General features: G+C 46.9%; 1 protein-coding gene across 5 annotated transcripts in view; it reads right to left on the bottom strand.

The window, feature by feature from the left end:
- CCDC66 (coiled-coil domain containing 66) overlaps nucleotides 1-15,759 on the bottom strand; it is a 45,912-nt gene that overhangs the window by 17,052 nt on the left and 13,101 nt on the right. For all 5 annotated transcript variants that reach the window (XM_066596546.1, XM_066596547.1, XM_066596548.1 and 2 more), the window contains exons 6-10: nucleotides 14,871-14,962; nucleotides 13,788-13,915; nucleotides 10,033-10,191; nucleotides 8,408-8,539; nucleotides 7,596-7,810 (exon numbers count right to left, since the gene is read on the bottom strand). In XM_066596546.1, coding sequence (XP_066452643.1) covers nucleotides 7,596-7,810; nucleotides 8,408-8,539; nucleotides 10,033-10,191; nucleotides 13,788-13,915; nucleotides 14,871-14,962 — 726 coding nt within the window. The remainder of the gene's footprint in view (nucleotides 1-7,595; nucleotides 7,811-8,407; nucleotides 8,540-10,032; nucleotides 10,192-13,787; nucleotides 13,916-14,870; nucleotides 14,963-15,759) is intronic.

Below are 15,759 nucleotides of genomic sequence, written 5' to 3'. Positions count from 1 at the left end.
TAGCAATGGGGAACCTATGTGCCACACACTATTCATTCTGTCAAGGTGTCTGCATGCCCCAGTCAGACCGGGCTTTTTAATTCATAGACACAGGCAGGTACAACTCCCTATTGTGAAGTCCCTGTCGACCCACAGCATGGGTGGCTCCCTGGAACCCACCGGCGGTACACAGAAATATCCCATTGCATTGCCCAACACAGCTGAGGTAGTAATGTCGTGCTTAATGCAGGTGGGCTTCGGCCCACACTGCATGCCCCAGTCTGACTGGGGTTCTTTATAAGTGTACAGATGTAGTAAAAACTCTGTGTGCACCTACAGCATGGGTGGGTGCCAGGAAGCCACCGGCGGTACATAGAAATATCCCATTGCATTGCCCAACACAGCTGAGGTAGTAATGTTGTGCTTAACCCTTTCCAATCCAATTTGTATATGGTTTTCCTAGGGGGCTTACTCTTTTTCTGCCGTTATACAACGGCGCTATATGCTGGCTAAAGCCAGTACTGCATGAGCTGACACGTAGGATAGGCTCCGACAGCAGAGAGGCTGGCAATATACAGTAAGAGAACCCCGACGGACGTCTACCAACAACGGAGCTGTACAGCCTTAAACCCTAATGTCTTCACAGGTCACACAGTGGACTGGAAAGGGTTAATGCAGGTGGGTTTCGGCCCACACTGCATGCCCCAGTCAGACTGGGGTTCTTTACAAGTGGACACATGTAGGTTAAACTCCCTGTGGACCCACTGCCTGGGTGGGTGCCAGGAAGCCACCGGCGGTACATAGAAATATCCCATTGCATTGCCCAACACAGCTGAGGTAGTAATGTCGTGCGTAATACAGGTGGGCTTCGGCCCACACTGCATGCCCCAGTCAGACTGGGGTTCTTTAGAAGTGGACACATGTATTAAAAACTCCGTGTGCACCTACAGCATGGGTGGCTCCCTGGAACCCACCGGCGGTACATAAAAATATCCCATTGCATTGCCCAACACAGCTGAGGTAACGTCAGCTGTAATGCAGGTGGCCTAAAAATTAATTTGATTACACTGTAGGCGAGGGCCCACAAAAATTGCTGTATCAACAGTACTAATGTACATCCCAAAAATTGGCCATGGCCAGCCAAGAGGGCAGGTGAAACCCATTAATCGCTTTGGTTAATGTGGCTTAAGTGGTAACTAGGCCTGGAGGCAGCCCAGTGTAACGAAAAATTGGTTCAAGTTAAAGTTCCAATGCTTTTAAGCGCATTGAAACTTATAAAAATTGTTCTGAAAAATTATTTGAGTGAGCCTTGTGGCCCTAAGAAAAATTGCCCGTTCAGCGTGATTACGTGAGGTTTCAGGAGGAGGAGCAGGAGGAGGAGGAGGAGGAATATTAGACACAGATTGATGAAGCAGAAATGTCCCCGTTTTGGATGGTGAGAGAGAACGTAGCTTCCATCCGCGGGTGCAGCCTACGTATTGCTTACGTATCGCTGCTGTCCGCTGGTGGAGAACAGAAGTCTGGGGAAATCCAGCCTTTGTTCATCTTGATGAGTGTTAGCCTGTCGGCACTGTCGGTTGACAAGCGGCTACGCTTATCTGTGATGATTCCCCCAGCCGCACTAAACACCCTCTCCGACAACACGCTAGCCGCAGGACATGCAAGCACCTCCAGGGCATACAGCGCTAGTTCAGGCCACATGTCCAGCTTCGACACCCAGTAGTTGTAGGGGGCAGAGGCGTCACCAAGGATGGTCGTGCGATCCGCTACGTACTCCCTCACCATCCTTTTACAGTGCTCCCGCCGACTCAGCCGTGACTGGGGAGCGGTGACACAGTCTTGGTGGGGAGCCATAAAGCTGGCCAGGCCCTTAAAGACTGTTGCACTGCCTGGGATGTACATGCTGCTCGATCTACGCACATCCCCTGCTACCTTGCCCTCGGTACTGCGCCTTCTGCCACTAGCGCTGTCGGCTGGGAATTTTACCATCAGCTTGTCCGCAAGGGTCCTGTGGTATAGCAACACTCTCGAACCCCTTTCCTCTTCGGGAATCAGAGTGGGCAGGTTCTCCTTATACTGTGGATCGAGCAGTGTGTACACCCAGTAATCCGTAGTGGCCAGAATGCGTGCAACGCGAGGGTCACGAGAAAGGCATCCTAACATGAAGTCAGCCATGTGTGCCAGGGTACCTGTACGCAACACATGGCTGTCTTCACTAGGAAGATCACTTTCAGGATCCTCCTCCTCCTCCTCCTCCTCAGGCCATACACGCTGAAAGGATGACAGGCAATCAGCCGGTGTACCGTCAGCAGCGGCCCAAGCTGTCTCTTCCCCCTCCTCCTCATCCTCCTCATGCTCCTCCTCCTCCTCCTGTACGCGCTGAGAAATAGACAGGAGGGTGCCCTGACTATCCAGCGGCATACTGTCTTCCCCCGCCCCCGTTTCCGAGCGCAAAGCAGCTGCCTTTATGGTTTGCAGGGAATTTCTCAAGATGCATAGCAGAGGAATGGTGACGCTAATGATTGTAGCATCGCCGCTCACCACCTGGGTAGACTCCTCAAAATTACCAAGGACATGGCAGATGTCTGCCAACCAGGCCCACTCTTCTGAAAGGAATTGAGGAGGCTGACTCCCACTGCGCCGCCCATGTTGGAGTTGGTATTCGACTATAGCTCTACGTTGTTCATAGAGCCTGGCCAACATGTGGAGCGTAGAGTTCCACCGTGTGGGCACGTCGCACAGCAGTCGGTGCACTGGCAGCTTAAAGTGATGTTGCAGGGTGCGCAGGGTGGCAGCGTCCGTGTGGGACTTGCGGAAATGTGCGCAGAGCCGGCGCGCCTTTACGAGCAGGTCTGACAAGCGTGGGTAGCTTTTCAGAAACCGCTGAACCACCAAATTAAAGACGTGGGCCAGGCATGGCACGTGCGTGAGGCTGCCAAGCTGCAGAGCCGCCACCAGGTTACGCCCGTTGTCACACACGACCATGCCCGGTTGGAGGCTCAGCGGCGCAAGCCAGCGGTCGGTCTGCTCTGTCAGACCCTGCAGCAGTTCGTGGGCCGTGTGCCTCTTATCGCCTAAGCTGAGTAGTTTCAGCACGGCCTGCTGACGCTTGCCCACCGCTGTGCTGCCACACCGCGCGACACCGACTGCTGGCGACATGCTGCTGCTAACACATCTTGATTGCGAGACAGAGGAGGAGGAGGAGGAGGAGGAGGAGGAGGAGGAGGAGGGTGCTTTAGTGGAGGAAGCATACACCTCCGCAGATACCAGCACCGAGCTGGGGCCCGCAATTCTGGGGGTGGGTAGGACGTGAGCGGTCCCAGGCTCTGACTCTGTCCCAGCCTCCACTAAATTCACCCAATGTGCCGTCAGGGAGATGTAGTGGCCCTGCCCGCCTGTGCTTGTCCACGTGTCCGTAGTTAAGTGGACCGTGGCAGTAACCGCGTTGGTGAGGGCGCGTACAATGTTGCGGGAGACGTGGTCGTGCAGGGCTGGGACGGCACATCGGGAAAAGTAGTGGCGACTGGGAACTGAGTAGCGCGGGGCCGCCGCCTCCATGATACTTTTGAAGGACTCAGTTTCCACAACCCTATACGGCAGCATCTCAAGGCTGATGAATTTTGCTATGCGGACGGTTAACGTTTGAGCGTGCGGGTGCGTGGCGGCGTACTTGCGCTTGCGCTCGAACACTTGCGCAAGCGACGGCTGAACGGTGCGCTGAACTACACTGCTGGATGGGGCCGAGGACAGCGGAGATGAGGGTGTGGGTGCAGGCCATGAGGCGGTAGTGCCTGTGTCCTGAGAGGGGGGTTGCATCTCAGTGGCAGGTTGGGGCACAGGGGGAGAGGCAGGGGTGCAAACCGGAGGCGGTGAACGGCCTTCGTCCCACCTTGTGGGGTGCTTGGCCATCATATGTCTGCGCATGGTGGTGGTGGTGAGGCTGTTGGTGTTGGCTCCCCGGCTGAGCTTTGCGCAACAAAGGTTGCACACCACTGTTCGTCGGTCGTCAGGCGTCTCTGTGAAAAACTGCCAGACCTTAGAGCACCTCGGCCTCTGCAGGGTGGCATGGCGCGAGGGGGCGCTTTGGGAAACACTTGGTGGATTATTCGGTCTGGCCCTGCCTCTACCCCTGGCCCTGGCCACCGCACTGCCTCTTGCAACCTGCCCTGCTGATGCCCTTGACTCCCCCTCTGAAGACCTGTCCTCCTGAGTAAGCGTTGCACACCAGGTGGGGTCAGTCACCTCATCGTCCTGCTGCTCTTCCTCCGAATCCTCTGTGCGCTGCTCCCTTGGACTTACTGCCCTTACTACTACCTCACTGCAAGACAACTGTGTCTGATCGTCATCGTCCTCCTCACCCACAGAAAGTTGTTGAGACAGTTGGCGGAAGTCCCCAGCCTCTTCCCTCGGACCCCGGGAACTTTCGAATGGTTGGGCATCAGTGACGATAAACTCCTCTGGTGGGAGAGGAACCGCTGCTGCCCAATCTAAGCAGGGGCCCGAGAACAGTTCCTGGGAGTGTTCCCGCTCCTGAGCAGGTGTCATTGTAGTGGAGTGAGGAGGCTGGGAGGAAGGAGGAGCAGCAGACAGAGGATTCGGATTTGCAGCAGTGGACGGCGCAGAACTGCGTGTTGATGATAGGTTGCTCGAAGCACTTTCTGCCATCCAGGACAGGACCTGCTCACACTGCTCATTTTCTAATAACCGTCTCCCGCGTGGACCCATTAATTGGGCGATGAATGTGGGGACGCCAGAAACGTGCCTCTCTCCTAATCGCGCAGCAGTCGGCTGCGACACACCGGGATCAGGAGCTCGGCCTGTGCCCACACCCTGACTTGGCCCTCCGCGTCCTCGGCCGCGTCCACGTCCTCTAGGCCTACCCCTACCCCTCAGCATGCTGTATTACCAGTGATTTGATTTCACAGGCAGGAAATAAATTGGCGCAAGACTGCAGGCCAAATATAATTTTTTCCCTTTTTGGAAAACGAAAGGCCCCACTGCCTCTAGTGAATGAATAATCTAAGTTTAATAACTGTGCTGTGTCCCTGCTAATGTGTCACAGAACGTGAGGGTAGCAGAGTTATTATAACTCTGGCAGAGCAGGTATTTTTTTTCCCAATTAAGGAAAGCAAATGGCGAAGCCAGCAGTAAAGCGTAGCTGGGTGCGTATGATTTAGCAATGCTTTTCACGCAGCTCACACGTGTCCACCGCCCATAAGGACGGACAGAGGCTGGACAAATAGATTTGTTTTCACTTGTTTTTCCACCAAAAGGCAGCACTGCGTATATTCAATGAACATGAGAAGTTTAATAACTGTGCTGTGTCCCTGCTAATGTGTCACAGAACGTGAGGGTAGCAGAGTTATTATAACTCTGGCAGAGCAGGTATTTTTTTTCCCAATTAAGGAAAGCAAATGGCGAAGCCAGCAGTAAAGCGTAGCTGGGTGCGTATGATTTAGCAATGCTTTTCACGCAGCTCACACGTGTCCACCGCCCGTAAGGACGGACAGAGGCTGGACAAATAGATTTGTTTTCACTTGTTTTTCCACCAAAAGGCAGCACTGCGTATATTCAATGAACATGAGAAGTTTAATAACTGTGCTGTGTCCCTGCTAATGTGTCACAGAACGTGAGGGTAGCAGAGTTATTATAACTCTGGCAGAGCAGGTATTTTTTTTCCCAATTAAGGAAAGCAAATGGCGAAGCCAGCAGTAAAGCGTAGCTGGGTGCGTATGATTTAGCAATGCTTTTCACGCAGCTCACACGTGTCCACCGCCCGTAAGGACGGACAGAGGCTGGACAAATAGATTTGTTTTCACTTGTTTTTCCACCAAAAGGCAGCACTGCGTATATTCTATGAATAATAACTGTGTTGTGGCCCTGCCTATACAATTCTTTCCCTGCAGTATCAATGGAGGGTGGAATGCTCTGCAGAGGCGATTTTGAGAAGCCCAAAAAAAATGCAGCACAGCTAACAGCAGCCTGGACAGTACTGCACACGGATAAATATGGCCCTAGAAAGGACCGTTGAGGTTCTTGAAGGCTACACTCACTCCTAACACTCTCCCTGCCTATGCAGCACTTCTGTCCCTAATGCCAGGTGCAACGCTCTGCAGAGCCGATTTTGAGAAAAAAAAAATGCCACTGCTAACAGCAGCCAACACACAGCTATCAGTGGCCCTAATAAGGACCTTTGGGGGGTCTTGAAGCCTACACTAACTACCAATTCTTTCCCTACAGCAGCTCCGGTATAAACAGCACTGTCCCTCATCTAACTCACCAGGCATCTGAGGCGAGCCGCGGGAGGGGCCGACTTTTATATTAGGCGAACACCTGATCTCGCCAGCCACTCACAGCAGGGGGGTGGTATAGGGCTTAAACGTTGCAGGGGGAAGTTGTAATGCCTTCCCTGTCTTTCAATTGGCCAGAAAAGCGCGCTAACGTCTCAGGGAAGGAAGTGAAAGTAACCCGGACACCGCATGGTGTTCGTTACGAATAACGAACATCCCGAACACCCTAATATTCGCACGAATATCAAGCTCGGACGAACGCGTTCGCTCATCTCTAATGTTGATGATAGAGATTTGGTTTCTGTACTCTGGATTGTCTTTTTGAGAATATATCAGTAGCTTTACTGTTGATGCATTAAGGGCCATTTACTCGGGAAGATTATCGTACAAAATCCGTTCAAACGAACAAATTTGCGCAATAATCGTTAAATAGTGCACTATTGCTGTGCACTTAGACATTTACAGTTCGCTGGTCACTCACTTTCAACTAGTATAAAAATCCTCGCTGTTTACAATCCTCGCTCAGCGCTTCACATAGAATGTGAAGCGCTAAGCGAAAAGTCAGCTAGAACCCAACAAGGATGTCTAAACGCTCTGCACAGGTGCTAACAACCCAGCGGTGCCATAAGCGCTCGTGCAGTTGTTTAGCTGACTGTCGTCACGTCTAAATGGGACATTACTCTTTATCTTCTTGATCTCAGTTGTGGCATATATATTCAGTTGTGAACATTCATTCACATGGTGATGGCTGGGTAGAATCCATTAATACAGTTACTGCATCAGGATTATATACAGGTGTTTTTTTCACGTCTTGACACGGATCTCTTTATATAGATTTTTAATTTTTCGCTAATGAAAACATCCAAAGAGGCAAAAGATCCCTCATTAAACTCTACTGTTGGCCAGCATACCAGCAGAAAAAAAAACCAAACTAATCACTGGACAAAGTGCTGGTGACCAATAGTAAGTGACTCTACAGGTATTTGAAGATCCAGCAATTCTGTTGCCAACAACAGCCCAAACTTATTTGGAGGTCTAACTAGCCAACACCACATTTCAATAAAACTTAGTGTTTTGCATTTTTACAGTAATTTTCTTTTCAAGAGGTTTTCCTGTAAAAATGCTACTGATGACCTATCCTTATTGGTCATCAATAGTTGATCGGCTGGAATCCGCTGCTCAGGACCCCAGCCAATCAGCTGATTGGGCGCTTGCTGAAATCCCTTTAATTCTGAGTCTATAGAACCGTAAAAATATGCTTAGCCATGAATGACCCACACTTAACTCTTGAATGCTCCCCATAGTGAACAGACTTAGCATGCCTACCCAGTTTTCTGACTTTGAACATTTTCTTGCTCAGCTGCTTTCATAGTTTCAAACTGTTCCTGTTGGCGATGACTTGAAGGAGATGGTATATTCTCCATCGGGTCCGATGTCGCTTGAGGATTTTCAAATTGCTGAAGTACCATAGTATTCTGACAGAAGTTTTTTTGTTTCTTAAAAGAATCAAAGTGCATTGCCCAGTGATCCTGCTGAACGTTCTGCATAAAATGAAGAAGTGACACTAACTATACAATAACCATGTATACTGGAAACATCGCAAGACATAATATTACAGTTTCCATGGTGCAAAATGCTATATCGTGCCACCTCTGGTAATTGTAGGCGGCTTTTTTTAACCTAGAAAATAAAAAGCGTGAGCTAAACTGTGAGGCAAGGCTGCATGAACAAGACCAGAACATGCAGATACACCGAGGGAAAAAAGAAAACCAACTGACATAACCCTTTCCAATCCACTGTCTGATGTTTAAAGACATTCTGATTGAAGGCGATAGAGCTCCGATGTCGGAAGACGTCCGGCAGGGTATTCTTACTGTAGATTAATGGCCGCTCTGTTGTTGGGGGCCTCTCCAGCATGTCACATACCGCAGTACTGGCTCTAGCCAGCAGATGGCACCATTGTATAATGGCAAAAAGAGAAAGCCCCCTAGGAAACCCTGAATCCAAAATTGGATTGCAAAGGGTTAATTTGAGTGATCCACAGTAGTGTAATTTCAGGCTGTAGAAGACTGTATGGCGGTAATAGTTGGAATGCTTATTATGCCAGTCACAAATTATTTCATTCGTATCTCACATACCTCTTGAAGCTTCTGCTTTTCTTCCATTTTACGCATGGCATCTTCCTCCCTTTGCTTGTTCAGTTCTTCTAACCATTTCTTTTGCTGTTGACGCTTTACAGCACTAAAAGGATGGTCCAGTGGAGCTGCTTCCTGTAATATTAAATATACATTCTTCATCATGGGGGTTCAAGTGAAATATTTTTTAAAAAGGGTTGTTTGGTTCCCAATTTCAACAGGTACAATACTATGCTTAATTTGCCCTGTGGTGGTTTGACAGAGATACTGAACAACTGCTGTGAGGCTCCCTCACAGATTACAGGTCACCGCTGGAAGCCCCAACCTTGGAACACCTTGTGATCTCCTTGGGTTGAGTTAATTGGCTGCTCATTAGTCTGTACATGAACACTTTTGCTCCTCTATATTGCAATTTTGTTTATTGCATGCTATTAGGGTACATGGCGATTGAGCCTGTACAGGACCTGCAAACTAAGCCCAAGTAAACGTAATAGAGTTGGGTTCCAGTGCCTGGACGAAAGCAGCTCTGTGCAGGAAAACTCTCAAAGGGGTCTTCAATCATATGACTGGTGGAGACCTAAACAGTCGGACCTCACTGATTAGCAAGAGACAGCATTCTAGTGATATCCCTCTCCAAGTTGGGGAAACCCTGAGATTAGAACAGCAAACGTGAGGGATTAAAAAAAAAAAAAAAAAAAAAGAAATTCAACACACTGGCTGAGTACTAGATAACATTTTGTAGTAGAGTCAAACAACTTAAAGGGGTATTCCGGTTCAGCAAAACTTGCTGTCAAATAAGTGCTAACCAAAAAAAGTTATTAAAGTTTGCAGTGTGGTTCGGCTTTGAATTTTGTGCCTGTAGCTCTATAAACCATCACCTTCTTCCGGCACTTCAGAAGTGTTTATTTACAGGTTGTCACTAGATACGATCTGTAGGCAATCCAGAGTTACAGGTCGGGCTCGCTCTCTAAGAACAACCAGGGACGGCTTTTTCCTATTCAACTCTCGGGACCGAATTGTTAACCAATAAGAGGGCAGCCCTTAGTGGGGACGCACACAGAGAGGAAGTACAGAGAAGGATATTGTGCTAAATGTAGTTTCAGGCTGCATATCAGCAGGGATGTGGGGGCCTTACTGGAAAATAGTAATGTGGGGAAGACATCAGAAATGGAGGACAGCATAAGAAGGCAACAGCTGAACAATTTATACCCATAACCAGCTGTGCATAAACATGGCGCAAACACCTTTCATATCTGGAATTTTTGAAAATTCGCTTCACAAACGGAATACTCCTTTACAGATATCTGAAAATTGGTAAATATTATTTGGTGGGTTCCATACATTTCTTAAGTGTTAGAGACACCTTTGGAGATCAGTTTTTTTTTTTCCATTTAAATGCACGTATTTAGGGCTGTCAATCATTTTTGCAAAAGAGTTTGATTAAGAATTTTGCACAGTTTGTCTTCTGCAGCTTCTACATCCCACTACATATAAACAGTCTAAGTCTCAATAGGAGGTCCGTCAGTAAGGGAGGCTTTACGGAGGCCAACTGTTGACTTGGGACCCAACAGGGTACTGAGCGAAAAATCACTCTACATAACCTGCCATCTAAAAAGGCATTGTCTTACCCCTAAAACAAATGCACTACGAATAGCAGCAGGAAGCTCAGGGGAGCTAAAAGACGAAGCTCTTCCATATGGGGAGGACTCGCTAGTTTCTGTACCAGTGGATGTCTTTAGCATAGGATCTTCTTGGTCTGGAGTGCTGTAATCATTGAAAGGTGTATTCTGGGAAAACAAATAGTATTTATTACAATGTCAGAATAGTAAGTTGGTTCACAAGCGAACTATGGTAGATTTACACATATGCAGATATCATGTGCTGTTCCAAACAAAGATTACTTTGCACTGGTCAAGTAACCAAACGTGTCTTAGACTGATAGGCTATTATGGCGGGGAATTCAAATTATGAGCCCACCCAAGATAAGGACAGGGAGTCCTTACAGTCTATGGACAGCACTAGAAAATATGTTCATGTTATATAAAGAAAAAGGAAAAATATATATCTAAATCGTAAGGTCAAGCAAATACTAAAGTGGTATTTTATAGCATATCCACAGAATAGGTCATAAAATTCTGAGAGATGCCGGTCCCACCTATCTCAAGAATGGGCCGTCTTACACCATTTCCAAAATTCCCAAAATGCTGTGCTGCATTCTTCTTTCTCTAACTGCCATTCAAAAAAAAGACAGTTAAGAAAACAGAATAGCTCAGCTGTTTTCCTACTCCCAGCCAGCCTGGCTGCTGAGGATAGAGCAGTATTGCCATCTTGGCTATGATGGCCTGTGATGGAAATCCCCTTTTAAGTTCCTTTTTGAAGGTTAGGGGATCCGGGGCTTATTCCAATTTCCAGATTGAAGTCAGGAAGGAATTCATTTTCCCTTAAATGGGGATAATTGGCGTCTACCTCAATGGGTTGTTTTTTTGCCTTCCTCTGGATCAACATTGAGGGGGTAATAGGCGGAGCTGGATGGACATAGTATGTAGGGCAAAAAGACCTATGTTACTATATTATGTTAAAGGGGCTCTTCAGGATTAGAAAAACATGGCTACTTTATTCTATAAACTGTGCCATGCTTGTCCACAGGTTGTGTGTGGTATTGTAACTTAAGAAACATGAAGATAAATTCACAGTATGCAAGATATCTGATGCAATTATTGGAATGGTGTATTGACACTGATGAAGTAGGCCAAGGCAATACCATAGTTTACTGGTACAGGTAGTATAAAACAGGCAGATGTTAATATGTGGACGCTTTGGTCAAGAGACCTTTCTCAACACAAAGGCTGTAGTCTGTATAAAGGACATAGACAGTACTTGGATTGTATTTTAGCCTAATCCCAGTCACTTCAATGAAGCTGAACTGCCATACCCGATACAGGCTATGGACTGGCATAGCAATTTTTCTGAAAGAAAGCAATAACGTTTTTCCGATCTTGTACAACATCTTTAAAGATTTTTAGGTTTATCTCCTCATAAACAAGGATAAACGCATCAGTGAGCTCCTGGATAGCTTGTGATGCTACTTAGCGGCATTTGAGGCACGGATACAGAATTTCCCAGAGATTCTCAAATGGATTATAGGCCTGGGGAACAGGAAGGCACGTAAAATGCATCAATGCCTTCCTTTGTTATCTCGTAACTGCTTATACACCGACCACATGAAAAACACAGGGACCACTCCACCAGTGTAAAGTTCTGAAGATTAGATACCGGTACCGAACAGCATTTAGAGTATCGTTGACTTTCGCATGGAGTAAATAGTCCAATACTCCAATGATGTCTCCCTACACTATAACTGAGCAACTGCCAACTGGTCATGCTGGATGATGTTGCAAGTAGCAAAATGTTCAATATGGTGTCTCTAGATGTTTTCACATCTGTCATTCGCTTTAATCTGTAAAGAAAATGGGACACAAATAGCGGATCTCCAATTCAGGTGTTCTCAAGCAAGTGCTAATCGAGCGTTGGTCTGTGAGCTCAGGTCCTACTACAGGACTTAAGGCCCTCATGGAGCCTTTCAGTTTTCTCAGATACATACCGGTAGAGACCAGTAGCCTACTTGGTGGTCATTTTGCAGGACTCCTCCAGTCCCGATACCGCCTTTTCATGCCCTTCTACTCTAACCCTGTCCAGCTCTCTTCGTGTAACAGGCCGCGTCCTGGAATATACTCCATGCTCTTGAGACTTTACTGAGTGACATAGCAAACCTCTTGTAATGGGGTCAGTGTCTGTCTCTCTAACTGTATTCTACGGATCAGTACGATTCTGACAAACACCAAATTTACTACTTCTGCACAATGTAAACATTTTTTTTCTTTCACCACATTCAAGAAGCAAAACATTTTTATTTTTTTCACTGGAGAACTTGTTTTCTGTAGGACAACTGGTAGGTTTTATTGGTACCATTTTGAGGTATATATATATATATGAGTATTTTTTAAATTCTGTTTTGGGAAAGCAAGATGAACAGTACATGCTGTTTTGGCATGTTGCTTGTTGTTTTTTTCCCACAAAGTTTACCATGCTAGATAAATAAGGTAATATTTTATAGTATGAGTCGTTATGGATGTAGCAATACCAATTATGGGTAGTATTATATTTCCTTTATTGGGGGTTTTCAATATTTAAAATGTAAGAGGGAAAGTTTGTCCATTTTTTTTCTGTAAAAACATTTACATGCAATGGTCAACAAGGACTGCAGCATCTGCAGGGTTAAAAGGTCTAGAGTAGCAAGTTGATGAGAAAAAAAAATCCTCATCATTTAAAGGGGTTTTCCAGGAAAATACTATTTATGACCTATCAGGATAGGTCATCAATAGTTGGTCGGCCAGGGTCCGTCACTCGGGATCCCGACCGATCGGCGCTGATCTTCATGTAGTGGCTGGCGCTTGTAACTGTAGGCACGTCTCTCACTGAAATCAATGGGAGCTGTGCCTGCAGTTAAACGCCGGCCACTACATGAGAGGTCAGTGCATAGACTTCAGCTTCAAATACACAGAAGTCGGAGCGGAAGCCTCTGTGCTGACCTCCTTATAGTGGCCAGCGCTTGTAACTGTAGGCACATCTCCCATTAATTTCAACGAGAGCCGTAACTGCAGTTTCAAGTGCCAGCCACCACATGGAGACCAGCGCGGAGGCTTCCGCTACGACCTCTGTGTTATTGCAGCGTTGACAGCTTGTGCCCGTATAGCTGTTCGGTGGGGGGCCCAAGCAATGGTCCCCAGCCTATCAACAATTGATGACCTATTTTGAGCATAGGTCATCAATAGTATTTCCATGGAAAACCCCTTAAACTTCTTTTCTGGGGAAAAAAAAAAGACCCTCATATGTGACAGAGTGAATATGCTCTCTGGTTTGGGGAAAGGAGGTAGTGATAAAAGTTAATGTTCCCCCTTCCCTGGGAGAGGGAACAGACAGGAAAATCGCAAGTCTTCTCTGGTGCAGAGTCCCCTATCCTCCTTTCAGCTCTGCATTGACTGAAAAGTGACAGCTGTAAGTTCAGTATTCCTAACTGCCCTGCAAATTGGCTGCAGCTCCGATTCTGTAAGTGCTATCAATATGCTTTTGGTGTCACTCTGAAGCAAAGAACCTTAACTTTAAAATGACATTAAAAGCATGTTAGTAGCGACCAGAACTACAGCCATTTAAAGTAAAACAAGCCCTGCTTGTCCAAAACTGTAATGCTCTTTTCCTGCGGAACGAACAGAGCTCACCCAACACTGCAGGGGTGGGTTGTGACTTTGGGTTATACAGTAGTGCTTACGTGTGCCTTTAAATTTTTTTTGAACAATGTGTAATAAAAAATGGTTGCATTATTTACTTTTAGCAGATCAGAAGAGAGTGTCCTCTCTGAAACAGAAGATTCTCTGCCGTATGCTTCTCGATGCCTCAGGTTAATTCCATCGTTTTCAGCCTCCTTTAACTTCTTCTTTAGAGCCACTTGTTCATCTATATATTAGACACATACAAAAACTACTGACTGTAAACCTAAAAACAGAGGGATATAATAGCTTTCCAATGTATGTTAACTAGGGATGAGCGAGTATACTCGCTAAGGCACTACTCGCTCGAGTAATGTGCCTTAGCGGAGTATCTCCCTACTCGTCCCTAAAGAGTCGGGGCCGCCGCAACTGACAGGTGAGTTGCGGCGGGGAGCAGGGGAGAGCGGGCGGGAGAGAGAGATCTCCCCTCCGTTCCTCCCCGCTCTCCCCCGCAGCTCCCCGCCGGCACCCGAATCTTTAGGGACGCGCGGGGAGATACTCGGCTAAGGCACATTACTCGAGCGAGTAGTGCCTTAGCGAGTATACTCGCTCATCGCTAATGTTAACCTTTGCTCCTTGTTTTTCGAAAAAAGCAATGTACTTGTGCATGTACTTATTTTTTTATTCTCACAATCTAAACACAGTACTGAAAGTTGTCATATTGTAGCAAAATTAATTGGCTTAAGCCTATGAAGGGACTGTGATCGAATTGAAGCAGATGTAATGATGCTACCACAGAACTCAGCAGAAATGTGGTTATGTAATTGAAATCTCAGGTTTTGTATATTTAATAAGACAGCCCCATGTGACTCAATCAGGGGGTTAAACGATCTCGAGGCTTCATAGGTAATTACGTCGTCTTCAATTCCCAGCAGCAAGTTAGTAAGCTCAATTCCTTGCATTATCTATGGGAATAGGACGTAAAACTTCTTTATTTCAACAGCTGGAAGTTAAATGTATTCAGCAGCTGAGCTTATTTACATAAAACCAAATTATGACTGTAGGGATGGAACATATGAAGTAATATGCACTGCCTGGCTGTAGATGTAATCAGTCAGCGGATAATTCCTGCTGGCAGTAAGTCTTGCCATTTACAAAGCTCAACAAAGGCAACATAGCAATCAGCAGTGCAGGGCACATACCCAGCTCTCTCCTCCACTGGGCTTTCTTTGCTTCCTGCAGACTCTTGTCTCTCTCCCGTTCTCCCAGCGCACTCAACAAGCTGACTATCTGCCTAAGTTGATTGGAAGAAAACATTTTTTATGTCACACAGTGTTGAGGGCAACCAAGTATCCCGACGTTCAAGTGTAATGTTTGCCATATTGTATTACAAAAGCACACATTCCAAATACACTCTTTGTAAAAAATAAATAAATCACTCAAGCACCTAGAAGAAGTTGTCGTTTTGCTGCAAATCTCGGCATGCAGTTACATCTCAGGCAAATATGCAAATCATTAGATGAACGGTCTTGGCACTTGAGGCCCTAAAAGTGGTTCCCCCCTTGGCCTATAATAAGGCTCTCAGAGGCTCCTTGTGTGTAGTGACCTCTTCTTCCGCTTATGTAGAGCTTGTTGGCCACTAGACGCCTCTACGACGCAGAGAAGAGACGTTACCCAGTTACCTGTCTGAGAGGGCCGTATTATTGGGATGTGAGAAGCTGGATGGTCGTATTGGCAAAATGCCCGGTACCGGGCCATTCTGACTTGACTGTTCGGAGGCGTTGGGACCAGTGGATGCGTAAGGGCATGCACATAGGGTGACCGGGCTCAGGAGGCCCTCGACATACCACTAGTAAAGAGGATCGTTTGACAAGTACTAAATGCTCCAACTGATTCATTGTTCACCATCCAGAGACAGGTCGCAGCCTGTGTCTGTGGAACCATTTCCAGGCGCTTGGCTGAAGGACATTTGGTCTCACAACACCCATTATGCGTACTGTCTTTCACACTCGTACACTGTCGACTTAGGAGTCCAGTTTCGTCGCTCACGACAGCACTGCCAACTATGGATTGGAACCAGGTTGTCTTCAG

This window comes from Eleutherodactylus coqui, chromosome 3, assembly GCF_035609145.1.
Source record: "Eleutherodactylus coqui strain aEleCoq1 chromosome 3, aEleCoq1.hap1, whole genome shotgun sequence".
NCBI classification, from domain to species: Eukaryota; Metazoa; Chordata; class Amphibia; order Anura; family Eleutherodactylidae; genus Eleutherodactylus; species Eleutherodactylus coqui.
This window is presented reverse-complemented; position numbering and strand designations above follow the sequence as displayed.